Source organism: Nyctereutes procyonoides, unplaced genomic scaffold (genome assembly GCF_905146905.1).
Source record: "Nyctereutes procyonoides isolate TBG_1078 unplaced genomic scaffold, NYPRO_anot_genome, whole genome shotgun sequence".
NCBI classification, from domain to species: domain Eukaryota; kingdom Metazoa; phylum Chordata; class Mammalia; order Carnivora; family Canidae; genus Nyctereutes; species Nyctereutes procyonoides.
In genome coordinates, this window is record NW_026575052.1 from 12,882,924 (window position 1) to 12,909,128 (window position 26,205).

Below are 26,205 nucleotides of genomic sequence, written 5' to 3' on the forward strand. Positions count from 1 at the left end.
CCCCTGAAGGACAAAAGAAGAGGGTTCTGGGGGGAACTCTCTATTTACCCTTTGATGGGAGGGAGTGAGTGAGGAGGCAGCAGCAGTGAGAGAGGTCTAGGGTTCTAAACACTCCACCTATTGATCTGGCATCAGGGGGCTGGCATGGCCAGCTGGAGAGGCCCCCCACTTGGGAGCAGGTTCTCTTTGCAGGCAAACCTTGGACTCAAAGATTTATTCATGGAATGGGGAGTACAATAAGGTCAGATATTCATGAAAGCAGTGGTTTAGGTTGTTAGGGGCCTTTCAGGTCCAAAGCCTGAGAATTATTGCAAATGGATGAGGCTTTAGCATCTTACTCTAGCAGGTACCCTATGGGAGAGACTTTAGCATTGGAAGGGTGGAAGAGGCTCAGGTTCCCCTTTCTTTTACATCCTCCCCCCCCCCCAATACATGCTTACCAGTTAGGCTTTGCCACAGAGCCAGAAGAGCCTACCTAATCTGAATCAAGTTTTGGGAGGACGTTGGGTGGGGTAGTCCAGGATCATTTAGGGGAGAGGGAAACCCCAAGTAGATTGAGATGAAAAGGAATTTGGGAAAGGCCTGAAAAGGGAGAAGTTTGGTGAGGAGGTGCAGAGGGCAAGATCAGATGGGTGGGCCATGGCCCCTTGTGTGAGAAAGTCAGAGAAGTTTGGTTGTGTTTTCCAAGCAAGCACCTTCGGCTCCAGGCTGTTTCAGCTGCCCCCTTCACAGAGAAGGTGGGTACTGTTAGCCCCTTAGGTATTGAACATCGCTGGAACTGAAGCATTACCAGGTTTTCCAGTCATTTAGAGGCTGGTCTTTCTCTTGGAGCTTCTTTAAATTGTGTTGGGGTGGGGGGGTGGGGGTCTCCCAGCGGAGCGCAAGCTGATTCTTCCTATGGGCTGCTGCTGCCACCTAGTGTCTAATCTCCATGTCTGCTCCAGAAGCTGCAGACTGAAAGGGGGCTAACCCAGTCTTCAGAAACGGTGTCAGGGTCACCGCAGGCTGGGCAGGGTGGCTGGAAGTTCCCCCAGAGGGTAGGCTTGAAGGAGAGGACCCAGGTTCTGGAAAAGCCTGCATCATCCCTTTCTGAGCTCAGCTCACTCCAACCCCCTTTGTTTCAAGGTAGCAGAAGGAGGTATACCTAGACCTTAGGGAAGTGGAGGTGAGATTCTAGGGATAAAACTGTGGGGCTATAGGCTTTTGGAGGCCATATGGAAGAGGAGCCAGCCAGACCTGGTTCTGATTCTGCTTCTACTAGTGTGTCCTTCACCTCTGCGAGTCTCAATTCCCATATGTATAAAATAGAAGAGTAATTCCTTCCCTGTCTTACAGGCAGGGCTGGGGAGATTGAGCACAAGGATATGAAAGCACTTTGAAAACTGACAAGGGCCTGCTGAGGGATTGAGTCATGATAATAATCATGACTATAACGATGAGGTCACAGCAGCCTGGAGCCAGGCCCTTGGGGCTCATGGAGAGAGCAGAATGAAGTGAGCCTTGGGTGGGAGTGGACACCGCCTTCCCTGATTACAGAAGTTTGAGGGCTAGCCCCACTCTTGGAGCTCACCTCAGGGGAGGTGTGGTTTGCTAGAGTGGTTCAGCCCAGTCCGCAGAAGGAGAAACTGAGGCCGAGAGAGACTGAAGGACTCTTCTAAGCCTCTGAGCCACAGATCCAGGATCAAGAGGCCCACTGGATTGGCCTTGGTCTTCCCCTCCTTAGGATGGGAACAGCTCAGAGCTGGGACTCAAGAGACCAGGGAAGCAGGAAGCCCCTCCTCCTTGTGGTACAGGGGAACTAAGGTTCCCGGGCCCCCATTATCCCTCCTCCTGGGCTAGGCGCCCCCCCTCCTTTCACAGGTCCTTCCACATTCCTCCAGGCAACAGGAAACCCCAGCTGCAGCCCAGACTTCAAACAGCTCCTCCCTCTGGGCAGGGGGTGTGGGAGGAGAGGCCAGAGGCCAGAGGGCAAAGGTCAGCTTTGTTCCTGCTGGAGGTGGTGAAGGACGGGGTGGGAGAGGGGGATGGGGACACGAAGGGGGCAGGGTAGGACCCTTGACAGCCACCCTGCGGGTGTGAGTGTGTGTGAGTGTGTGTGTGTGTGTGTGTGTGTGTGAATTCCTGGGTCTGTCAGGGTACACGTGGTTCTCACTATCAGCCTGTGTCTGGAGGTAATTGTATGTCCTTGGTTCCCTTGGGCTCACGGGTCTGCCTTGTGCATCTGAGTGTTTATTAGTATGGATTTGTTTGTCTGTGGGTGCTCAGCCTGGAATCTCACTGACATGTTTGTAGGTGAGATCACATGTATCGATATGTATCGTTCACAGATTTGTTCAGAGCTATGTATCCTCCTAGTAGTATGACCCGGTGTGATTCTTTGCATCAAGAGGGATCTCCTTCTCCTGCCGCTTCCCCTCCCCTCCTTCCTCTGGTCACAAGAGGGTTCATTCTGAAAAAGGAATCTGACTTTGTTACTCCCCTGATCAAAATCCTATGGCTTCCCCTTGTCCAAGGCTTGCAATCCCAGCCTGAATGCATGGCAGACATGACCCATGCCTACCTGGCTCTCTTCATCTTTAGCCACTAATGCCCCTCAAATTTCACACTCCAGTCAACCTACCTATTTGAAACTCCCCGCACGGTCCTATTTCCTGCCTCTGAGCTCACTTAATTTTGTCAAGTCTAGAATGTCCTTCTCTTTCTTCTTTATCAAGCAGACTTTTACTCCTTTTGCAAATCTCCAATGAAGCAACACCTCCACTGAGAAGCCTTCCAGACTTCCCCCTGTCCAACTGGGTTAGGACTCTCCCCTGTTCTCCCACACGCCCTTTATTCTAATTTTCAGCCCGTTCCGGTCCTATTCACCTCACCGCCATTAAACTGTGAGCTCTGAGAGCAGGAACTGTGCCTTAGCTCCGGTCCTGTGGTGGGAAGTTCCTAAAGGGACCTTAGTCTTCCCATCCCAGGGGAAAGTTTCCTGGAGTTCTTGGTGTAGAACCCAGAATGGACACTAGAGGGAGTATGGACATCACTGCAGGACCATCCAGGAGCTGGGGCGTGTGTGTGTGTGTGTGTGTGTGTGTGTGTGTGTGAGAGAGAGAGAGAGAGAGAGAGAGAGAGAGAGAGAGAGAGAGAGAGAGAGAGATGGGGAGGGAGGGAGGAGAGAGAGATGGGAAGGGGGAGAGAACTACTGGAGTAGATAATAGGTCCACCCAGCTCAGTACGGGAACAATAGGATTCAGGATAGACTCCCCACAGTAAGTCCTGCCCACACATTTCTTCTCTTACTTTTCTCCACACTCCATACCCCTTGGATTCCCGACCCTTCTACGTTTTGCCTCTGACCTTCCAACCTTCTTCCACGCTGCATCTGCACCCTCAGTCCTCCCATACATAACTGTTTGCACTTGGCCATGCTCTACGGTATCTCTGAGCCTTTGCACATGCTGTTCCCTCCATGGGAGATGATCTCACCTTCTGGCTGCTTCATTGGGCTGACTTTTCTTTCACACCCTCCAAGAAGTCTCCCCCGGCCTCCACTCTGGCCTTGCCCCCTAAGTGTTGTAATGGTTTACTGTTTTGCCTCCTGGACAGGACCAGCCTACAGGAGACATCAGTAAATGTGTGCAAAATTAATAAATGACTTGGTTCTCTTATGAATATAATCCTATGTGTATATATGGGGCTACTCCAGACCCCTGTCTGCACCATGCTCTCCCTGAACTTGACTCTGGGTTAGTATTATATGTTCCCATGCTGCTCCATCAAATAAGGAATAAATATGATACAGTGCAATGCATGAGACTTTGAAGTCCATAGGCTAAAATCCTGACTCTTATCATCCAACTGTGTCACCTTGGGCAAATGTTGTAGCCTCTCGGAGTCTTCATTTCCTCTTTTGTAAAATGGGAATAATCACCCTTCTGCACTCCTTGTGGTGAGGATCAAATTAGATGATGCATGTGAAACACCCAGCATTAGCCAATTAGGTATCCTCCTCCCCCACCATGAACTTGGAAATAAAATTGCCCTCTGAGTCTTAAGCCAGTAAAATCCACACAGCATCACGGAGGAGAAGAGCCAGGTGGGGGAGTGAATGAGGCGAGAGATGGTTTTGTAAACGACTGAAGAGTTTTGTGAACAGTGGAAACCGCAATCAAGGTGACCCGCCTGTAATCTCAGGGAGGCAGGGCCAGGATGTGATTGAAATTGAGAAAACAGAGGCCTAATCAATTGCATTGTGCTCTATCAGAAGGGAACAGAAGGATACACAGAAAAGGGGGTACAAGGGAGAATTCATTTGGCTGCACCAGAGGGAGGGACAGGGAACCAGTAGATACAGGGATTCCAGGCTCTGGTCTCTGCTGGGGAGCACCAAGGGCCTGGTAAACTCCAGGAGGCTCACTATTCTGCTGGGCCTTCATTTGAAATAAATAGGATAAGTAATTTATAAATGGACGTGACAAAGAGGGTGAACATGAGTTGAACATTTTATTGTCCTTTCACAGAGGAGGAAATTGAGGCTTGGAGAGATTAATAATTTGCCTCACTCACAAGTGAATGGTCGAGGCAGGTTTCACACCAGGCACTGCAGCTCCAGAGCTGTGCAGTTATCGGTTTACTCCATGGCAAGCGAACACACTGGCCTCTGGCTTCTGTGTCAGGCTCTTCTGAGTTTAGTCAGCCAGAAACAGGCTCTCAGAAAGCCATGGCCCCTGAGTTCAAGTGTGCAGAGAGCACAAATGTACAGGACTCCCACCCCTCTGACCACCTCTCTCAGCAGCCAGTTGGCCTCTTCATCTTACTGCTCCCATGCAGCAGTCTCCAACACAGGGCTCAGCGCAGGAAACTCCATCTGCATTGGTCACCTTGTCTCCTTTCCTTAGGATCCTCAACTTGGAGGGATTTCTGGGAACCTTTCTACCAATATCTAGAGGGAGAAAGATCTTCCAAATATCTACGTGGGGCAGATAAGATCCCTTCAAAGACTGAAGCCTAGAAAGATCATGGTCTTTAGTGTGAGACCTGGGTTCAAGTCCCAGCTCTGTCACATGCACCCGGCTGACCTTGATACATCATGTAACCCCTGAGCCTCGAGTTTCCTCATCTGTAAATGGGGGCTGGACATAGAACCAGACTCAGGATTAAATGAAAAGATGGATGTAAACACATCTGGCATGCAGCAGACAATTAACAAGTGAGTTATTATTACTATTTCTCCCCAGCCTGGTTGTGAACTCCTCTGGGACAGATAGGTCTTGTTGGAGTTTGTTTTCCTGGGGTCCTACCTACCAAAGGGCCCTTCCCAGAGTTATGTTTAGTAACTGTTGGCCAGTTGCAGCAGTGATTCCTAGCTCCCAGACTCTTCCCCACCACCCCTCCCCCAGTCCATTCCCTTAGGAAGTCAGGGGTCTGTGATTTCCTGATGGGAGAAGTGGGAACCCTTATTCCCTGGTACTTTTGTTTCCGCTTGGAAGCACATCAGCTGCCAGAGTCTCTCAAAGTGGCAGCAAGGGCACAGGAATATTCTTCATTGCACAGGTGCATGGCAGGTTGTTTAGTATCCCCAATCCCTGCCCATGACATGCCAGTAGGAGCCCCCAGTCCCTGTGACCAACAAAAGTGCCTTCCACCCTCTCCAAAGCCCCTTAGGGAGCAGAGTTGCCTGGAGTGAAATCCAATGAGGTAGACTAGCTCTCAGACCTCTCCTTTCCCTTCCCTTCTGTCTTTTTTTGAGGAGCTGCAGAGAGTCCTCTGTGGTCTTCCCCACTGTCCCTGTCAAAAGAGGCCTAACAAGTTATGCTCTTCTGCCTGTGATGAATGGTATATCTGCTGAAATCAAGTAGAGAATTAGCAGACCTACTGCACATAGATTGAAAGCCACTTTAGTAATGAAGGGGGACATTTTGATCTCTGCCTGCCTATCTTCTGTATCCATCTCTCAGCTTGTCCTAAACTCACATGGGGATGAGCATCAGGACTTCTGAGTATCCCAAAACACACTTTGAGTTCCCTCTATTCAGTAGGAATTAGGGTACTCTTTTACCTCTCCCTCCTCCCAGCAGCCAAAGCAGTCACACTCCCCTTCCTCTGGCCACCATTTCCCCTAACAGAAGGGATTTTTATGGCTCAAGGATTCATATTGTCACTTTTCTTATTTACAAAAAGCAATAAACACACACATGATTCAGAGAGGTGGTGAGCCCTCAGCAAGCCTTCCCTCACCCTGGGCTTGGACTTCAGTCCTGTACTACAGTGTCCACCCAGCAGGAAAGGGATCCAGCAAAAACTTTCCCTGTCTTGCAATTAACAGACACAAGAGAATTGAGTAGGAGGTAAATTCAGAGTGGGATGGATAGGGTAAAAAAGCAGAGATAGAAGGTAAATGAGGGAAAGGATATACAGTTTTATAAATAACTAGACAAGGTCTGAGCATTTCTTCTGGGGGAGAGGTGGAAAGAGAATCTAGAGGTAGGAGCCTAAGTGGGAAGAGGAGAAATAGTGCTTGGAGCCGGAGTGAGGGATGATCTCTAAGCCTCTACTGGCCCCATCTTTAAAATGAGTGGATTGTTGCCCTAGAGGGGCAAGCAGGTTGCTCTGAAATGCTAGGACCCTAAAGGGTTCTAAGCCTGGGAGCTTTGGGATCAGAGCCCTGGGGATTGGAAGGGATTGGTGGGTACCCCAGAAAGGTGGTTGATGCCCAAATAGGCTATGTCTGATCCCCAGGCTGGTACTGGGGTTCTGTAGAAGTGAAGTAGTCTTCAAGGAAGGACTGCAGGTACTCGAAGGTAGGCCTCTCCTCTGGGTCCAGACGCCAGGTCTGCTCCATGACTTCATATAGGGATGCTGGGCAGCCTGGGGGGCATGGCATGTGGTAGCCATGCTCCACCTGTTCCAACACTTCCCGGTTATTCATGCCTGGAGGGTGGGGCTTTGTCACTCAGGGGCCTAGTCCCTCTGAAAGAGGCAACCAGGAAAGCCCCTCCATGACCACCCACCCTTCCACCTCCCCACCCCAGCAAACCTGGATAGGGGACTCGGCCCTTGCTGATGAGCTCAGTGAGCAGAATCCCAAAGGACCACACATCTGACTTGATGGTGAATTTGCCAAAGAGAGCAGCCTCCGGGGCTGTCCACTTGATGGGGAACTTGGCCCCTGCAGAGATTGGGAGAGAAGGGAAAGGTATTGGGGAGGTCCCTGGGGATAGCTGGATTAAGAGAATGGCATGTTGGGGCACCTGACTGGCTCAGTCAGAAGGGCATGTGACTTTTGATCTTGGGGTTGTGAGTTTGAGCCCCATGTTGAGTGTAGAGATTTCATGAATAAATAAATTAAAAAAAACTCACAAGCCTGAAATCAAGAGTTGCGTGCTCTTCCAACCAATCTGGTTAGGCGCCCCTGCCAGGCACTGTTTTAAAGTGGTTTACATGCATTAACTCACTTAACCTTACAAAAAGCCCGTGAAATAAATATTATTTTTATTATTAACTCCATTGTACAGATTTGGAAAAGGAGGCACTGACTAGTTAAGTAACTGGCCCAGATTACATAGTTTATAAGTGGCTAGGATTCATTCCCAGACATTCTAGCTAGACTCTATTGTCTTTCACTTGAGAATTATAGCAATGCTTGGCATATAGTAGGTGCCTGATAGATATCTGTTGACTTACTTTTGTCTGAATATTTTCATTTTATAGATGAGAAAAAAACAGCTCACAGAGGTTAGGTGACTTGCCCAAGGTCACTTGGCTAGTAAGTAGAGGAGTTGGGATTCAAACTTAGAGTGGCCTCTTATACTACTTCAGGATGGGAGTACCCCAGGTGGTCTAGGAGTAGGAGGAATGGTTCCAGAATATGTGGGACCCCGTGGCAGCCCCTTGGTGCACTGGGGAACTCTCGGAAGGTGAGGAGAGGCAGGGCACCTTGCTGGGGATTGTACTCATCATCCTCAATGAGACGGGCCAGCCCGAAGTCAGCTATCTTGCACACCAGTCGTTCCCCAACAAGGATGTTGGCTGCTCTCAGGTCCCGGTGGATGTAGTTCATACGTTCCATGTAGGCCATGCCCTCAGCTACCTAGGGGGGGAGCCAAGGTATGGACAGATGGGAACACCATGGCTTGTACATGAGATCACTTGAAAACCCCACTTTCCAGATGAGGAGACTGAAGCTCAGTGAGGAGCATTGCCCTGCCTCAGGTAGCACAGATGATCCAGTGGATGGGACTGTACTTCCAGGGGCAAGTGTTTAAGGGCATAGGGGTTTGCGGAGGTTAATAGGAGGGCAGTCTGAGATAAAGGCTGCTGTCCCAGTTTACCTGGGCTGCCATATCCACCAACTGGGGCAGTGTCAAATCCTGGCCTTTCCGGTCCTTGAGGAACTCCAGCAAGCTACCTGAGGAAAGGAACTCAGAAAATCAGCAGCAAGACTACCCCCAGCTCCAAGCCAGCCTTCCCTCGCTTGGCCCCGCCCCCAGCCAGGTTCCTTCTCACCCAGCTTGGCCCCGCCCCCTGGCCCCAGCCCTCTCCCTTAGACCCGCCCCCACTCGGGATCCAGCCAGCTGCCTCAAACCCTCACAGATCTCGCCCAGGACCCGCTCCCACAGACACCCAGACTCGGCCCACAGCTCGTTTCTTCCCTGCCTCCGTCCCCCTAGACACGCCCCACTCAGACTCCGCCCCAGATCCTCCCTCATCACAGATTCGGTCTCCGCTCCCCCAAACCCCACCCACCAACTGACCACCCCGCCCCCAGCGACCGAGGCTCCGCCCCCAGCCCCGGCCCCAGCCTTGTCTAAATATGGGCCCGCCTCCACTCTCAGGACTCACGTGGTTTCCCTCACCCCGGCCTCACTCTCGGACTCTGCCCAAAGTCCCCTGTCCCATCACTGATCGCCACTCGGGTCCCTCCCGCAGAGACACGTCTCTGAACACCCCCAGACTCCGCCTCCTGACCCCGCCCCTCACCGTGGCACATGAACTCGGTCACGATGTAGATGGGCTCCTCCGACACCACGGCGTACAGCTGCACCAGCTTGTCGTGCCGCAGCAGCTTCATGATCTGCGCCTCCGCCAGGAAGGCCTTCGGGGACATGGTTCCCGGCTTCAGCGTCTTCACCGCCACCTTCGTGCTGCCGTTCCACATGCCTGCCAGGTGGTCCTGGTTCGTCAGCACCGGCTCCCGGTGGTCCCAAGCCCGCGCCCCGCCCCCGGGACCTCCGTACCCAGCCACACGTCCCCGAAGCAGCCGGTGCCCAGCCTGCGCTCGAGCGCGATGGAGCTGCGGCTAATCTCCCAAGCATCCTTGGCCAGGCCCATTGTCTGCGGCTTCATGGTGGTGCAGGCCACCGAGAGCAGGTGGCAGAGCCCGTCGTTCACCTCTGGCGGGGGTGGGGGGTGCGGGGGTGTTGCATGTCGTGGGCAGGCCAGGACGCCCCACCCATTCTTCATCCAGTCCCAGGCGCAGCCCTTTCCCTGCTCCCCTCCCCCATCAGTGGAAAGGAACTAGGCCACAGGGGAGGTCACACGCCGGGGCCAAAGGCAACCTGACCCACTGAGTAGGTGAACATGTTGGTGCCCAGGGAAGGAAGGATGACCCCTGCAGGGTTTGGAGTCCTCTCCATAGGAGGTGGCCTCCAGCTGGGCCTTCAGGGTTAAGGTGGGATTCTGACAGGTAGAAATGAGTTGGGGATTCGAGACAGTGGTGTGGACATGAGGCCCTCGCCCTTCCCTGCACCTCACCTTTGGTATAACTAAAGCAGAAACCTGGGCATTGATTCCCAGCTTCCTCTCAACCCTACAGCCCATCCTCCAAGTCAGGTCTATTTGGCTTCCTGCCCAGCTAGACATTAGGGGGCGCCCTTCTGACGTGGACAGTCTCACACCTGTTCCCTCTGGAATCCTACAGAGCAGAATCCTGGGCTGGCAACCCAAACACTTGGGTTCCAGTTTTGCTCCAGCCACTACTGCTTTGGGAACCCCTTTCCTTCTCTGGCCCTAATTCTTAGTGGGTTAGTTCAGGGACCCAAAGCACACACCAGCCCTGGAAACCAGCCCTCACCCATGTAATGCTGTACCAGCTCCTGCACCGAGTGGAACTGGGCCCGTGTGGTGATGTAGTAGCCACCCGTGTCCAGTTTGCGAATTTTGTAATGCTTCACATGGTCGCCTCTGGTCTGGTCCCAATCCCGGATGGACAGGGAGTAGGCACCTGTGGGCAAGGGTTGTCTTCGAGTCTGCTTTCCTCCTTGTTCTTCATTTTGGAGCCTGAGACACCCAAATGCCTGGTGACTCAGAACTTGGATGGCTACATCCCTTGAACTCGGTCCTAGTCAAATCTCTGAACCTCCACCCCTGTCCCATCTGCCCCCCACTCCCCCATGACCCAAGCCCCTCACCACTGTTCCTAGTCCCACCCTAACAGCTGAGCTTCCCATTTGCCCCTTCCCAGGCCCCCACCTTTGGTAGTCTCACTCTCACGAATAAGAAAGGCCCCCCGGAGGTTCCCGGGGGAGAGCAGCTGCCTCTCAGCATCCTTCCTCCCGATCTTTCCAAAGTACCACCTGTTGGGAAGGGCCAGCAAGAGTCAGATACACCCAGATACACCCAGTTCAATCCACAACTCAGCCTCCTGGGGAAAACCACCTCGCCAAGATTCAATTTCCTCAGTGAGGTGCACAGAGACTAGGAATGTGGAATGCTTGGCTTGTGGTAGCCACCCAGTAAAGGTTAGACTTCTCTCCACTCTCCGGGTTTCCCTTCAACTAAAATCTTTAGGACCCCAGTCACCAGTGATCTCATCAGGGTGCTACCAGTTTCTGAATTCATCTCACTACCGCTCCTCCAAGGGCTCATTTTGCAGATGTGGAACTTGAGGCTCAGAGAGGAGAAGTGACCTTCCCTCAGGACTGGTTGATGAGGTCTACGTGAAATGTTTTACCTCCCAGCCTAGTTCTTTTCCCACCACCTAGGCAATCTCTCAGATCCTTCTCCCCATCCATCCCTACCCCCAAATCCTTTCCTCCTATGACTTCCAAACAACAGCCTTTCCTGCTTCTCTTCCCCTCTTCATGACTGCTCCTGCCTGGCTCTGACTGCTGGTTTTCCTCCACTCCCTTTAACTTGGATATTCTTATAAAGCTAGACTTCAACCTCAGATGTCAGGCATTCCTTCTTTGTCTTGGATATTTTTCCTAAGACTGAACTGTAGCCTTAAATCAACTGTGAAAATACACTGGGAGAACCAGAGTGGCCCCACAAGTGCCATAGAAGACTCAGATGTCCTTTGATTACAAAATTGGCCAATCTGGGGCACCTGGCTGCCTTCAACTCAGGTCATGATCTGGAAGGTCCTCAGCTTGAACCCTGTGTCACTTCCTGCTCAGTGAGGAGTTGTTTCTCCCTCTCTCACTCTGCTTCTTCCCATTAGCTACCCTTCCCCACTAGCTCTTATGTGTGTGTACATGTGTGCACTCTCTCTCAAATAACTAAATAAAATATTTAAAATAAATAAATAAATAAACAAACCAGTCTACACCTGGGTACTGGGCATAGTTTGGGGGACAGGAAGGTACTGGCAAGTAGAGTGTCCAGGTGGGCAGGCAGGATGGGGAAAGAGGAACTGTAGAAGGCCTATGTAGACAGGACACATTCCCAAGTTTTTTCAAAGCCGTGCCCCCACCCATACCCATGGGAGTAGTTACCTCCTTAATAATTAATTTAATAATAACAGTACTTATTTTATGTCATGCTCTGCTTTAAAACACCTTATATTCATTTAGTTCTTATAACAACGTTGTGAGGTAGGTCCTATTATTAACCTCCATTAGACAGATGAGGAAATTGAGGTACCTAGTGGTTAAGCAACTTGCCCAAGGCCACACGCTCTTAAGCTGTGTTGGCCAGAATAGGAACACCAGTTGTCGCTCAATGGCCTGCAGTCTTAACCACAACGCTGCTCTTAACCATGGCACTGCAATGAGTGTCTCTCAGAGCTTCGTGACACTGCTTCTAAGATGTGGACACAAGCATGAACCTCCCACACCTCCCACCTTCTGCATCATCACCCCTCTCTTTTCCAAGACTCCTACCACTTTCTCTGGATGAAGGCCTCACCTCCTCTGAGCTCAGGACCCCAACCACTTCCCTTCGCTCAGGGACACCTCTCCCCTACAAACCAGCCCCCACCTGCAGCCTCTCCATCCCACCAACCTCTACATATGCCCACATTTCTTCCTTCCCCCCCAAAAAACTGTTCTAAGCCCTAACTTGCCATCAACATTCTGTTATATCTCTCACCTTCTCTTCACTTGAAAAAGCACTTCACACTTGGGTCTTCACTTCCTCACCTCCTACTCCCTCCCAGGCTCTGCTGTCTGGCCTCCACCCCCACTTCACACAGAGACATCTCTCACCAAGGTCACCCCATTGCCAAATCCAGTGGCAGCCTCTGACACTCCCTTTCTTGTTTCCTGAAACCTCTCCTCCACCCTCTTGGCTGTTCTGACTTGGCTTGGCCTGGTTTCCTAACGGCAACTTCTCTTTCAAGGCAGCTTTCTCCAAAGTTGAGTCCTAGGGCCAATTTCTTTCTCACACTCCTCCTCTTCCTTCACCCTCCTGTGCAGCTTTAATTGTCACCTCCATCCTGGAGACTCCCAGATTTCTACGCCAGCCCAGTTGTGCCCTCTGCAAGAGCTACAGCAAACAAAGAGCCTTAGTGCCAAGTAGGAAAAGATGACCTCTCCTCTGGGCTAAGTCAGCAGCCTCGCCCTCTCATACGAAGCACAGCCTAGTCCAATTCCTGGCAGTGTCCTTCACCTGGGTGTTCTTCTGTACAGACCTCAACTCAGCAAGTCCCCCACCAGAACCCAGGTGTCTATACCTGCTCCTGTGTTCCCCATGTTAGCAAATGGCACCATCACCCACTTAGTTCCTCAAGAAGACTTTGGATCACACTTAATTCCTCCTGTTCCTTATAACCAATGGCAAATTAGTAACAAATCCTAGTGACTCCTGCTCTGCAGTCTCTCCGATCCATATATATATAATTATATATATATGTGTGTGTATATATATATATATGCACATAGATAAAAAAGTTTTTTATGAGCCTTGGTTTTCTCATCTGTAAAATGGGGCAAAATATCAATGGTGTGACTGTAAGAATTAAATGACTCAAGGTAGGTAAAGTCCCTGTCGTCATATCTCAGGTTATAATGGTACACCACGAATGATGATTCCCTGCCTCCTGAACAGAATTAATTCTTTATTTTTCAAGATTTTATTTATTTTAGGGAGAGAGCAAGAGAGAGTGTGTGTGTAAGCAGAGAGAAGGGCAGATGGAGAGGGACAAGCGACTCTGCTCAGCTAGGAGCAAGACTCAGGGCTCTACACCAGGACCCTGAGATCATGACCTGAGCTGAAATCATGAGTCAGATGCGGGGCACATGGGTGGCTTGGTCGGCTGGTATCTGACTCTTGGTTTTGGCTGGGGTTGTATTCTCAGGGTCATGGGATCCAGCTCTGAGTTCAGCCATGAGTCTACTTCTCTCTCTCTGTCTCTCCCTCCCTCTGTCCCTCTCCCTGCTGGTGCATGCACACACTCTCTTTCTAAAACAAATAAATGAATCCTTAAAAAAAAAAAAAAGAGTTGGATGCTTAACCAACTGAGCCACCCAGGCACCCCTTTAACAGAATTAATTCTAAGCAATATCCCCTTGCATTTGTGTAGCATTTTTACAATTTTTAAAAGCTCATATGCTGTTGTTATCACTGAGTCAACATGTATAATGCATAACAAGTGCAGCCAGACCTATCTGGGTTCAAATACCAACTACACCTATTTACTAGCCATATGAGCTTGGGTAGGATATTTCACTTCTCTGTGCCTCAGTTGCCTCATTCACAAAGAGAATAATATTAGTTCTTAACTCTGTTAATGCACAGAAAGCACTTTGAATAGTGCCCAGAACATAATACATGCTACATCAATATTAGTTATTGTCATAATCATCATTATTCTCTTCTCTTATTCTTACAATGACCTCACAGAATTATAGGTAAGAAGATAGGCTCAGAATGGGGCTGTGACTCAGAGGTGGCCTTGGATTCCAGAATCCTGTCCTGTCCATAGGGATTGCAACCTCCCACTCCCACTACTCACTCTTCAGCCTGGATAGAGTCCACAGGGGCCACGTAGTTGCTGGGAATATAGCCAGTTCGTCCGGAGCTGAGAGACCGAGCTTCCCACCAGTCACCCTCACTGCAGGCACAGAACGCAGTGGGTCAGTGGCAACCCAGCCCCCTGGAGTACCCTGGGGCCAGGCAGGGCCTTGTGAAGGGTCAGGTGGAGACTAGCCCTGCCAGCCCCTCACCTTGGACACACACACACCCCTCCAGGATATTGTCTGTTCTGCTCTCAGCCACTGATGCTGCCCCAGGAAACTTTTCCCTGCAGAAGCAACATGTCTGGGGACATGTGGGCCTCCTGGCTTTCTCCTTTGGCTCCTCAGCTGGGCTGGGGTTTGGGTAGGCAGTGGACAGCTAACTCAGTCACTTTGTCCCCCATTGAAATCTTCCCCTACCCCCAATGATTTCCATATTTCCTTCGGGATAAAATCTAGATTCTTCAACATGGCTTAAAAAGGCCTGCAGAGGGTGGCCCAGGTGGCTCAGCAGTTTAGTGCTGCTTTCGGCCCAGGGCCTGATCCTGGAGTCCCGGGAGCAAGGCCCACTTCGGACTCCCTGCATGGAGCCTGCTTCTCCCTCTGCCTGTGTCTCTGTGCTTTCTCTCTGTCTCTCATTAATAAATAAATAAAATATTTAAAAAAAAAAGACCTTGCAGAATCTGTTTCCACCTGCCTCTCTAGCTTCTGGCCTCTCCACTCTACACTTCATACCTTATGATCTACCTAGACTGAACCATTTGGTGGTTTCTAGAAGTCATCCTTTATTCTCATTCTCTCTCACTCTCTCTTCCTCTTCTCCTCACTTCTTGTGTGTATTTTTCTAGTCTCGCCTTAGAAATCACCTCCTCCAGGAAGCCTGCCCTGATCACTAGCCTTAAGACCATAGTATCTTTTCTGGGCCCATATGTCCTTATGTTCCCCCCTACATAGTAGCGATTACTCTGAGTTGTTATTGTCATATATCTGTGTCCCCAACTAGACTGGAGCTTTCTGAGGGACTAGGTAGGACTCCTCTCTGGGTCCTGCTCCCAGCCCAGGCTGTGTCCTGAGCCAGGTGGCCTGGTTACTTACGTGTTGTTCAGGATGTGGAACTTCTCACCCTTGGTGAAGGTGAGGTCATCCTCTGTCCGGGCCTCATAGTCATACAGGGCGATGAACAGGGTCACCCCAGTCCCTGCAGAGTCAGGGCTACTCAGCAGAGTAGGGCATGGGACAAGGGGCTCCAAGGGGCCTGAACCCCCCAGAGTCTTGCTCCCCAGCCAGGTGCTGTGCCTCCCCACAGCTGCAGTGCCTGCTTCCCAGAGGCTTTTGGAGTCCAGTGGATTTCTGACTTGGGTTTCATAGCTTGGCTCCCCATGGATTCAGGGCACATGCCTTCCAGCTCATCCCTCCCACCCTGGGGAGTTCCCAAGTCACCCATTCCTCCTCTTCTCCATCAAGACTTCCCACCCAGGCCTGTCATCAGGGTCCCTATCTCAGATGGAAACAGAGCTATGTCTTCCCCTCAGGCTGGGATTTCTGAGGTAGGGCCGTACAGTTTCCATCTGTGGTCTGAAAGTGGGGCTGTGTCTCCCACGTCATAGTGGAGCCCCGTACAGCTGTCTCCTTCCCCCCAAGTTCTTCCAGGGTCCACGCAGCGTCTGCCTCCAGCCATGAGACTCACCTGAGATGCCCCTGATGGTGCCCCCATCGAGGAAGGTGGGGTTGGTGGACTGAGTGGGAAAGTTGTTGTAGTTGGGGATATGGGCAAAGGAGGACACGCCCCGGGCCTGAGTAGGGTCAGGGCCATAGCGGTCCGCAGCCCCACTGCCCCTGAATTCCCCTTCCAGGCCAACATCGTCCTTGAGCCCCGGCTCCGACTTCTTGCAGAACACACAGCCCATTCCAGGTGCCCTGCTACAGAACGGGGTATGCTTTACTCTGGGGCCCCTACCAGATACGCCACCCTCGCACACTCACACAGGCATGCAGTTTCCCCTCTCAGGGTCTTCCCTGGTGAAGGATAAAGGTGGGGCAGGGCCACCTTTGGTCTACCTCCCAGCTGCCTGAGTATGTTTGGAGGGAGGATGTATATCCTTAATGGGCTGGTTTTCAGCTTTGGGATGCTGCTTGTGTTTATTTATATATTTCTGCCTCCTATTGCTTCGATAAAGTTGTGTTTTTGTCACTTCTTCAGAGTGCTTGTACATGTGTGTCTTTTGTGTGTCTCTAAGTATTTGTGAGTTTGCCTGTGGGTGTGCCTATGTGTGCGCAGCCTCTTGTGGATATTTGTGTGTCTGTGTGAGTATAAAGTGTGGGTGGGTACGTGTCCCTGTGCACGTGGTAGTTCTGTGTGTTCATGTCTTAGGAGCATATACATATGTACACTGTTGCCGTGCAAGTATATATGTGTGTTCCTATGTGTGTGCGCGCATGTATATCTGTGCGTGCAGGTGGTCTGTGTGAGTAGGTGCCTCTGCATCCGTGTGTATGACCACATGCATAACCCTGCATGGGATCCTACATGCCTGTCTGTGCATGTGTGTATCTGTCCATACAGGTCTGTGAAAGTATGTGTGAATGTCCCTGTGTGTATGTGTGTGTGTAGCCCTCTGTGTATGTGCATGTCTATGTATGGAGACATGTTGGTGTGTGAGTGTGTGTGACGGCTCCGTGTTTCTGCACCTGGAGATTCCCTGCAGAGGGGGATCAAGGCCATTTCCTGTTGTGGGTCCAGCCTCTGGCCTCTCAAGCTGCCTCTTTGTGGCTCCCCCATCTGTTACCTAGCAACAGGGCTCTTGTAGGAGGAGGGAGCCATGCAGAGTTGTGGGGCTCAGGAAGGCCACCCCACCCCTTTTCCTGACCCTGAAAGCCTTCAGCCCCCTCTCTCCCCACTTACCCCTTAGGCCCCTACTCCTGGGTCAGTGGGGCTGTGGCATGGTCCTCGGGAGGGGCCAGAGACCTGAGGGCGAGAGAGAAGGACATGGAAGATGAAGGCTCTGCCAAGGTTCCTGCAAGCCAGCTGCCAGCTTCTGCCCTCTTCAGGAAGCCAGGCCTGGGCTCTGTCCCAGCATGACTTCTGCCTTCTTTTTCCTTCCCACCGCCCCTGGCAAACTTACATGTCCACCCTCACACAGGACACACCACCCACACGAACTCTCTCACACTCATATCCACCTGACACACCAACTCCCTGACACACACACACACACACCCCAGCACACAGTCACACACCAACACCCACAGCATACATTCGCATGAGTGTGCTCACCAATAACACCAACACGCTGACACAAACTAACTCTCACGCAAGTCCAAGCTCTGCCGCCAGATACACGCACACATACACAGGCACACAGGCTGCCTGATAGGTTGACAGACTCATCCTCACAATTTTGTGTTAGGCCCACCTCTCTCATTGGATTTCTGTCAAGCCATGCTCAGCTCACTCACAGGCTCCCCAATCACTGGCTCCTAAAAACCAGCCCTTCCTTCTCATGCTGCCTCTGCTCCCACCTGGGCTCCGTAAGCCCCAGCAGTCCCAGGGTTACATCTGGTGGCAGCTGAAAGTGGACACCTACCTCCAGAGCTCGCTCCTATTCCCACACATCAGGTAAAGGCCCAGATCAGAAGCCAGGGCCCCCAGGATCCCTTGGGGAGGAGCCCCTCCAATGAGCCAAGACTTTCCCGATAGTGATATCTTCTGAGCAATGGGGCAGGCAGATCATTGAGCAAGGGCTCCCCACACCCCACCAGAAACTCTGCCATTGCAACACTTAGAGAGGAACTGCTGGGGAGAGGGCTCAGTTTCTTAAGATGTGAGAGGAATGGAGAGTTGTAGGGTGGGGCTAACCCAGTGAACCCTGATTTCCCCCAGAGGGCTGAGGAAGGACCCTTGTGACAGGTGCTCCCACCTGACATCTCTCGGCCCCCAAGTCCAGTTCCCGTAGGGACATCCTCCTCATCTTCCCTCCGGGTCCTGCCCCTCCTACTGAGGATACTCACCTCTTTCAGGAAGCCTTCCTGGCTCCACCAGATCCAGCCGCTCAGAGGATGGCTCTGTCACATTAGACCCACCCTTCCTCTAGACCCACCAGCCCCTCTCACTCTTCAATGTAACTGTTCTCCCATGTGTGTAGGGGGGGTGATACCCATCTGGTGAACTGCGAAGCAGGCTGTGGTAAGAGCCCTAAAATAGCCTGTGTTCACTAAGCCATTGCCGTGCTTCTCACCTCAGGACCCCTCCCCTGGGGTGCAACCACTGTGTCTGAAAGTCTTCAGGACACTGAGGGTTGGTTGGGCCTGAGGAGAGAAAATAGGTAGAGGTGGGGGGCATCCCGGACCTGGGAAAGGAAGGGATTTCAGGCACTGAGGGGACAGATGGGGATAGGATGAAAACAAAGGTTACAGGGTGAGAATGGAGGTTTTCTCACAGAAAGACACAGACCCATCTCAAATGGCACACAGGGCCTCTACCCAGATCCACATAGCCCTCCTGACACATTCTTGGATACACACAGCTCAGCTCCACACAGCACCTCACAGAGACTCTGAGCTCCTCTATACACAGACATCTTCAAATACCCACATCCCCACATACAGACACCCCCGGCCCCCACCCACCTACACACATGCACATACACATACCATACACACAGCCTCTCCACGAGAATACCATATACAGGATTTTAGCACTTACTAGGTGCCAGCCACTGCATTAAACACTTTATATATATTACTGCATTTTATTATCATAACAACACTCTGACCTATTACTATTGCTGCCTATTACTATAAGGCAACTGAGGCACAGAGAGTTTTAGAGCCTGACCCAAGGTCACATACATAATGAATCCTGACGTTTGGCTCTAGAATCTGAGCCACTTCTCTCCCATGCCTGGTTACAGACATGGATAATTACAGCCATTCCTGCAAGCATGCACAGATGCACAGAGCCCCCAGAGGGACACACAGAGATATACAGAGCCCTCTGCTGATTCACAGACCCACACAGAGCACCTCTCTATAAGAGACACAAATGTGTGCAACCTCTTGGGTCCCCACATAGATACGAGGTTGCCACTTCCTAAAATACCCAGATAAATATCACAACATTTTTTAAATTCTTTTTTAAAAAATATTTTATTCATTTATTCATGAGAGACACAGAGAGAGGAAGAGACACAGGCAGAGGGAGAAGCAGGCTCCCCATGGGGAGCCTGATGTGGGACTCGATCCCAGGACACCAGGATCATGACCCAAGCCAAAGGCAGACACTCAACCACTGACCCACCCAGGTGCACTTTAATTCTTTTTTAAAAGTCGGCTGTAGGGCAGCCCCGGTGACTCAGCGGTTTAGCGCCCCTCCAGCCCAGGGCATGATCCTGAAGACCCCGGATAGAGTCCTGCATCTTTGGGCTCCCTGCATGGAGCCTGCTTCTCCCTCTGCCTGTGTCTCTGCCTCTCTCTCTCTCTCTCTCTCCCTCTCCTCCTCTCTCTCTCTCTCTGTCTCTCATGAATAAATAAATAAAATCTTAAAAATAAATAAATAAAAATAAAATAAAAGTAGGCTGTAGGCCCAACGTGGGGCTCAAACTCACAAGAGATCAAGAGTGGCATGCTCCACTAACTGAGCCAGCCCGGTGCCCTATCACAACATTTTTAAGGCAGCCTAATGAGATTCCCAAGTTCTGCATGCCTGGAATGGGGGTGGGGAATGGTTCAAAAACTGTGAGCCTCTGAGAAGGAGCCAGAGGGTTCTGTGGGCTGAGGAAGAGCTCTGGGCAGGGTGGAGAGTGCAGGGAACAGACAGTAGGGAGCAGCTCTTAGGACTTGGCACTCCCAGCCTGATGGGGACTGAAGTCCAGGGTTAAGCATGGCTCTCTGGGTGCCAGCGTGCAGAAGTGGTTGGAGGATATGGGTGAGGGGGGTTGGGCACAAGGTCTGGCATCTGCACAATCCAAGGCATTGAGGGAGACACGCAATGTGTGACCATACTCATGTGGCTCTGTCAGAGGAAAGAGAGAGATGGGAGGGACAGAGAAAGAGAAGACAGAGACAGAGATTGAGAGATACAGAGAGGTAAGAGTGAGACAAGTACAAAGAGAAACACAGCGTGGTGTGCTGGCATACTGATTCTCAAAATGAAAAAAAAAAAAGGCCTGATTTGTAGCATTTGCTGATTTCTGTTGTATAAATATTCCTACCATGGCTGATTTCAGGTAACTGAGGTGACTTCTTGGACACTGGGCTGGGAAGAGATTCACACAATCAGCTCTCCAGAGCCAGGACTAGCTGGCTCCAGCAGCTCACTGTCAGGAAGGAATAAAAAGAGGCAAACAGAGATAAAAACGAGAAACAGAATGACAACAGAGAGTGACAGAGACAGAAAAAGAGATAGGGAGAAATTAGGAGAAACTTGGAGAATTAAAGAGTCAAAGGCAGAGGAGAAAAGGCAGAAGAAGCAGGTTGGGCTCAGGTGTCTGCAGACAGCCCCCAGGACTCTTCCTCTTTGTCTGCCTCATGTCCTAAGGGGTTGCCCCCCCTCTTTGGAGAGTAATTTGACTTCCTAGAAGTCTGGGTGGCAATAACTATGAGTTTAAAGTTTCTAATTTATTAAATACTCAGTGTCTGGCATTATGCACGCATTCCCATGCATGATCTCATTTAGTTACCCGAGGAAATAGGTTTTATTACTACCCCCTCTTTTACAGATAAGCAACCCAAGTCACAGAAATGGTAAGTAACTTCTCCAAGACCACACCGCAAGTAAGGGGAGGCCAAAATGCAACCCCAGGGGCCTGGGGTGGCTCAGATCATGATCCCAGGGGCTTCCTGCTCAGCAGGGAGTCTGCTTTTCTCTCTACCCCCCCCCCCACTCCTGTGAGTGCTCTCTCGGGCTCGCTCTCTCTCACTCTCTCTCATAAATAAAATCTTAAAATAAATAAAATAAATAAAACAAAAATGCAACCCCAATCCATTTGGCTCCAATCCCACAATAAGCACTCTTCTATTTTGTAGCCCCTGTAGAAGCAATAATATGTGTCCCTCTGAGAGGTACAACGAGCCAGGCCCTGTGCTACATGCTCTAAGTCCTCATGATAGCCTAGAGAGGGGAAGCCTGGGTTCTCTCAGGCAACTGTGATTTTCATAGCCTTAGAATCTGAATCCAGGCCTCTCTTTCCTCAGAGCTGAGCCAGCTGCCTACTAACACCAGAAAGGAAGCAGCTCAAAGAGTGGCCATAAGCATTCTGGTTACTCAGGTTCATTCTGGTTACTGCAGGTCCAGAGTTCAGTTCACACCATGGCTGTGTTCTTCAGAGCCTGCACAGATATTTAAGAGTATGTCTCTTAAATATCTGGTTGATAGGAGTTAGTTTCCATAGCCTCATCTGTGTCAAAATCAAGTGGTAGGTATTAGAGCTGAGGTCCACCCCTGGACCAGGGTGCTCCTGCCTTCAACATCTCCCTCTGTGTAGCCTTATCTAGCTCTGTTCTTTTACTTTTTTTTTTTTTTCTAAGTAAGCTCTATGCCCAACATGGGGCTTGAACTCATGACCCCCAGATCAAGAGTCGCATGCTCTACCGACTGAGCCAGCCAGGCATCCCTGTTCTTTATATTATATTATTAGCTCCGGGACTCTAGATGAATGATATAAGCCCTCTGAGCCTCCGGTTTTGCATCTGTACCTTCTGTGCAGTTGCTGGGAAGGCTTGAAGAGATGTGGCTTTTACCCAGTGTGCAGTGGCCAAGTGAGGCTGAAAACCATAAGCAGCAAAGCTAGAATGCCCCCCATCCAGGGACCATTTATCACTTCATCTCCCTCTTGTGTGTAGAAGGGAAAGAGACTTGCTCGAGGTCAGACAGCCACAGGGGATTCAAAGCCAGGACCATTAATTCAGGTCCAGAGTTCAGTTCACACCGTGGCTGTGTTCTTCAGAGCCTGCGCAGGTCATGCTGTCTCTGACTAGTATACGTCATATTTCCAGCCCATGGCCAAGTGAACATGCCACTCCTGCCAAAGGGCAGCTGGCCACTCAGCAGGGAGCCAGCCTTAGGCCTAGCCCTACTCCTGAACATAGGAGTCCTAGGCCCACCCATTCTTTCTTGAGGTCCATGCTTCCCGAAGCCATGTCAGGGCTTCGATGTAGACACAGGATGTCCTGTTCCCCCCTAACCCCTGCCAAGTGTCTGTGGAACCTGGAGACAGATTTAAGCTTATTTCTATGCAGCCTGACAACTAGCTTGAAACATTGGGGAAGTCGGTTCACCTCTCTGAGCTGTAGTTTCTTTGCCTTATAGAAAATAGGGATATAAATCTCTACCTCATGGGGTTGTTTCGGAGCATCAAATGTGAAAGCACCAGGCACACAGCTGGTGTGCAGTGAACTTTCACTTCTGCTCCTTTCCCTCGAGGAAGGCCCCTCCAAGGCCCAGGGAGGGGGAGCAGCAGGGTGGAGAAGAAAGAGAAGTTCCCAGAGTGAGGTGGGAGGGCTGAGTTGGTTAGGTCGCTGGGGGGATTTCAGAAAGAGGGAACTGGGACTTTGGGCAGCAGCAGGAAACCACCATCCTGCAAGAGTTCCGGCTACTCTTCAGGGCTCTGGGCTGGCCAGGGGCAGGGCACTGCGCCCCATCCCCTCACCAAGACTGGAGTCCTCTGACCAGAGGCTTTTATCTCTCATTCGCAGAGGCCCTCTGTCCCTCACTGAACTCCACTGTCTCTTACTAACCCTCATCTCTTTCACTGAGACCTCATCTCTCATTGAACCTCTACCCATCCCACACCATTCTTTCTTGAGGCCTTATAGCACCCCACCCCTAACACCCAGGCCCCAAGAAGACATTCCCGAGTCTGACTCTACCACCAGGTGTGGTGGGGGCATGTGAGGGAGGGGCCCTATCTTTGCCACACTAGCTTTATCCTCCACATGATCCTGAAGGTGTCAGCTGAATTTTCTCCACTTGTATGGGGTCATGGTGGTTTCTCATCTGTTTCTGAAAACCCACACACCAGCTTCTATTTCAAGGGTCTTCAGGGATTCTGGTTTTAAGGAGATGGGAGCCATGGGTGGTCCAGGGAGATCTGAGGGAATAGGAGTCTAGATTCCATGATGTGGTCAGACAGGAAGCCTCCTCCCCTGGTTCCACCTTATACCAGGTCAAACCTTCAAACCAGGTCGTCTGCTGGTATGCTTGGTGCACAAAGGGCCCTGGCTTCTCCTTCTCCAGCTCTGGGGTCCCCCTAACCAGCCTCCCAAGGTCTGGCCACTTCCTTTGCCACATTAGCTCCAGGTGGCTGTAGAGAACACCGAAACACCCACACAGCTGCTCGGGCTCATTCACTCAAAGCCCAAACCAGACTCACAAACACTGACACCTCGCTCATAGCTTCAAGCCCACAGGGTTCATGCAGCCCATACACTCCCCACCTTCTCCAACAATTCGCCAGTCACCCACTCATCTTTCCACAAGGCTTCAAGGGATTTAGTAGGGATGAGGAGGGATCTCAAGCTTCGGTTCCACCTACTTCTTTCACCACATCACGGGCAAGATGCCCTGGATTCCAAGTCCCCACTTCTGGCCCTATCAGCCCTTGACCCCTGAACCTCCCTCTTCCTATCTGTGAAGTGAGAACAGCTCTGTTCTCCCACCACCACCACAGGGGAAGGATGCCAAAAGACTCAGAGGTCACTGGGTGTGGTACCGTAGGGGTTGAGGATAGACCCTCAAACCTGTTGACTTTCCCAGGATGGGACTTCAACAGATCCACAAACATTTATTTATTAGATGTCACTTCGTGTGCTGGTCCTGGAGGCCCCGTCAGGCTTTCTGTACCCCCTCCATGTTTTTGAGAAGGTGAAAGAAAGGATCCCTCCAGGGCAGTAAGAACTCTTAACCCCTCCAGGACACTCTGCAAAAAGTGCTTTCTAAAGCACCTGATTCTGGGGATTTGGGATGGGGTGGGGGATAGGGGCTGAGTAGGGGCAAAGGTAATGCCCCCCCCCCACTAATTACAGGCCCAGAGAAGGCCTGTAACTTGTCTAAAGTCACACAGCAATCAAGGGCCCCGGGCTGGCTAAGTTCCTGCGACTGCAGAGCCTCCCCCCAGGATGCCTGAACACTCAGCATCATGGCCTTACTCCTCTGTCCAAAAGCCTACCCCTGACTGAGGACCCCCAAATGGGGGCGGTGGGGGTACCAAGGGGGGCTGCGTGGGCGACGTGCCCAACAGCAGCGGAGCTCGCGGCTCCGGCTCTCCACCCTCTGGTTGCTACGGAGACAGCCTCTCCGGGCAATTGCGGTCAAAAGCAGGATTTCCGTCGGGGCTGCCAGCAATTCCCGGATCCCAGGGGGAACGTGGACCGAGGCCGCCACTGGGGGCGGGAAGGGGGCACCCAGAGAGGCCCATCCCTGCGGAGGGCGGGGACTTCCCCAGGAAGCCGGGACCCACGCCTCTAGCGCCTTGGAGGAGTCCCCTCGCCATCCGGGATCCGCCCACCAGGAACCTGCCGGAGGGTGCAGGTGGCGGCAGTTCGGGCAGCCTCCCCGCCCCACCGGGCTACAGGCTTCCCCTGCGACTTCTGCTCTTTTGGGATAGGGGACTTCCTGGACCCTCGGAATTGTTCTGCATCCTGCAGAAGTGGTTCTCCTTGACCTCCTGCAGCGAACTCCCTCACCTGGTCCTCCCCCCCGTTACCCTCTTCCAGAACCCTCAGCTTCTCCCCCATCCTCCCTCTCACGGCGCCCTCAGCTTATTCTCCTGCCCCTCTGGGGAGGGTCCCCTTGGTCCCTCACCCCTGACTCAGCCCCCTTCCCAATTTCTATCAATTCCTCTAGACAGGTTCCCTCCGCTTTCCCTACCAGACCTTTCTAGGGGGCCGGTCCCTTTACTCTGCTTCATCGTATTCCTCCGGCCCCCTCCCCAGGGGATTGTCAGTCCCCTTCTCCGGGTGTCCTCCGGGGGTCCTTTCCGGGGCGAGGTCCCGGCTCCTCCAGCTCCGCCCTCCGCCTCCCTGCAGTACCCCCGGGGCGCCGCGCGGCGCGTCCAGCTGCACCTGACGGCCTCCTACCTGGTCCCGGGGGGGTGGGGGGGGCCGCCGCCGACGGACCCCAGGCGAGCCGGCCGGGCTCCCGGCAGCCGCGAGAGCCGACGTCGTGGGGGGCGGGGGGCCCCTGGGGCGCTGCTCGCCTCAGCCCGCCGCCTGCGCTGGGCCGGGAGGAGGAAGCCTCGGACTTCTCTTATTGAAGCGGGGCGGCGGCGGCGGCGGCGGGGAGAATTCACAGTCACGCCCCAGCCCCAAGCCGGCTGCCCCAGGCGGGGAGGGGCCCTCGGGATCGCAGGCCCGCCCGCTCCCACTGCCAGCCTCCCCCGTGCCTCCCCCCTCGCAGCCCTGAACGTCTCTGCCTGCACCCCAACTCCTCCCCTCCCCCCCACCTGAACCCCCAGCGCAGCCTTCCCAAAGGTCCCCTCCGACGGGGCAGGTTCCTCAATCCCAGAAGCACCTGCTGTTTTAGATCGATTGGATTTCAGGTTAAGAAGCAGCTTTTCTCTAGCCCTGAAGCCCACCCCCACCCCTTTTCGCAGCTGGGGAAACTGCACCAGATGCGGGCAGGCCTTACCCAAGTTCTCCACAGCTCGTTGGCTTCAGATTGCTGTCACCAGAGCCACTGAAGATCCCTGGTCTCCCTCAGGAGCTGGACAAGTGGGGGGCACAGGGATGTAGAACACTGGGGAGCAGCGGGGGACTTTTCTCTCAGGAGACTGCTTTTGAGAGGAATCAACCCTCAGGCCACACTGAGGAAGGAGAAGCTGTCAACCTCCCCCCCCTACACCCAAGATTTAGAGAAACTGAGCATCATCCTTTAACATGGTTCCCCTAGCCTATGGGACTAGGAAGGATCCCTGATCCACACCACCCCCCCCCCCACCTGGAGTTCAATCCTACCTCCCACCACTGTTACTTCAGCTTTTAACCAACTAGGAAAATCCCTCCTCCTCTGGGGAGGAGGAGATGTGTGTGTGTGGGAGGGCTGTTTGGT

At 52.2% G+C, this 26,205-nt stretch overlaps 1 protein-coding gene across 6 annotated transcripts; it reads right to left on the minus strand.

The window, feature by feature from the left end:
• Nucleotides 1-4,489: 4,489 nt before the first annotated feature.
• Nucleotides 4,490-25,948, minus strand: FGR (FGR proto-oncogene, Src family tyrosine kinase). 6 transcript variants are annotated; one of them, XM_055330950.1, is made up of 13 exons: nucleotides 25,786-25,948; nucleotides 17,065-17,127; nucleotides 15,850-16,079; nucleotides 15,258-15,360; nucleotides 14,162-14,260; nucleotides 10,459-10,562; nucleotides 10,061-10,210; nucleotides 9,225-9,380; nucleotides 8,968-9,147; nucleotides 8,319-8,395; nucleotides 7,924-8,077; nucleotides 7,025-7,156; nucleotides 4,490-6,918 (listed from the first exon to the last, which is right to left on the minus strand). In XM_055330950.1, exons 3-13 carry the CDS (start codon nucleotides 16,067-16,069, stop codon nucleotides 6,710-6,712), a joined length of 1,584 nt encoding a protein of 527 aa, XP_055186925.1. In that variant the 5' UTR covers nucleotides 16,070-16,079; nucleotides 17,065-17,127; nucleotides 25,786-25,948; the 3' UTR covers nucleotides 4,490-6,709. The 6 variants fall into 6 exon arrangements, with proteins under 6 accessions (XP_055186925.1, XP_055186920.1, XP_055186926.1 ...); XM_055330945.1 differs by having other exon boundaries at nucleotides 15,850-16,082; XM_055330951.1 differs by lacking the exon at nucleotides 25,786-25,948 and adding an exon at nucleotides 25,236-25,412.
• Between the last annotated feature and the right edge of the window lie 257 nt (nucleotides 25,949-26,205).

What these genes read in the sequence shown, in the direction of transcription:
- FGR (XM_055330950.1), bottom strand. Translation starts at nt 16,069, where the DNA reads ATGGGCTGTGTGTTCTGCAAGAAGTCGGAGCCGGGGCTCAAGGACGAT. An exon ending in TGAGAGTGAGACTACCAAAG is followed by an intron (nt 10,211 to 10,458) that starts GTGGGGGCCTGG and finishes CCTTGCCCACAG; the next exon opens with GTGCCTACTCCCTGTCCATC. An exon ending in GGGCCGAGTCCCCTATCCAG is followed by an intron (nt 6,919 to 7,024) that starts GTTTGCTGGGGT and finishes CCCACCCTCCAG; the next exon opens with GCATGAATAACCGGGAAGTG.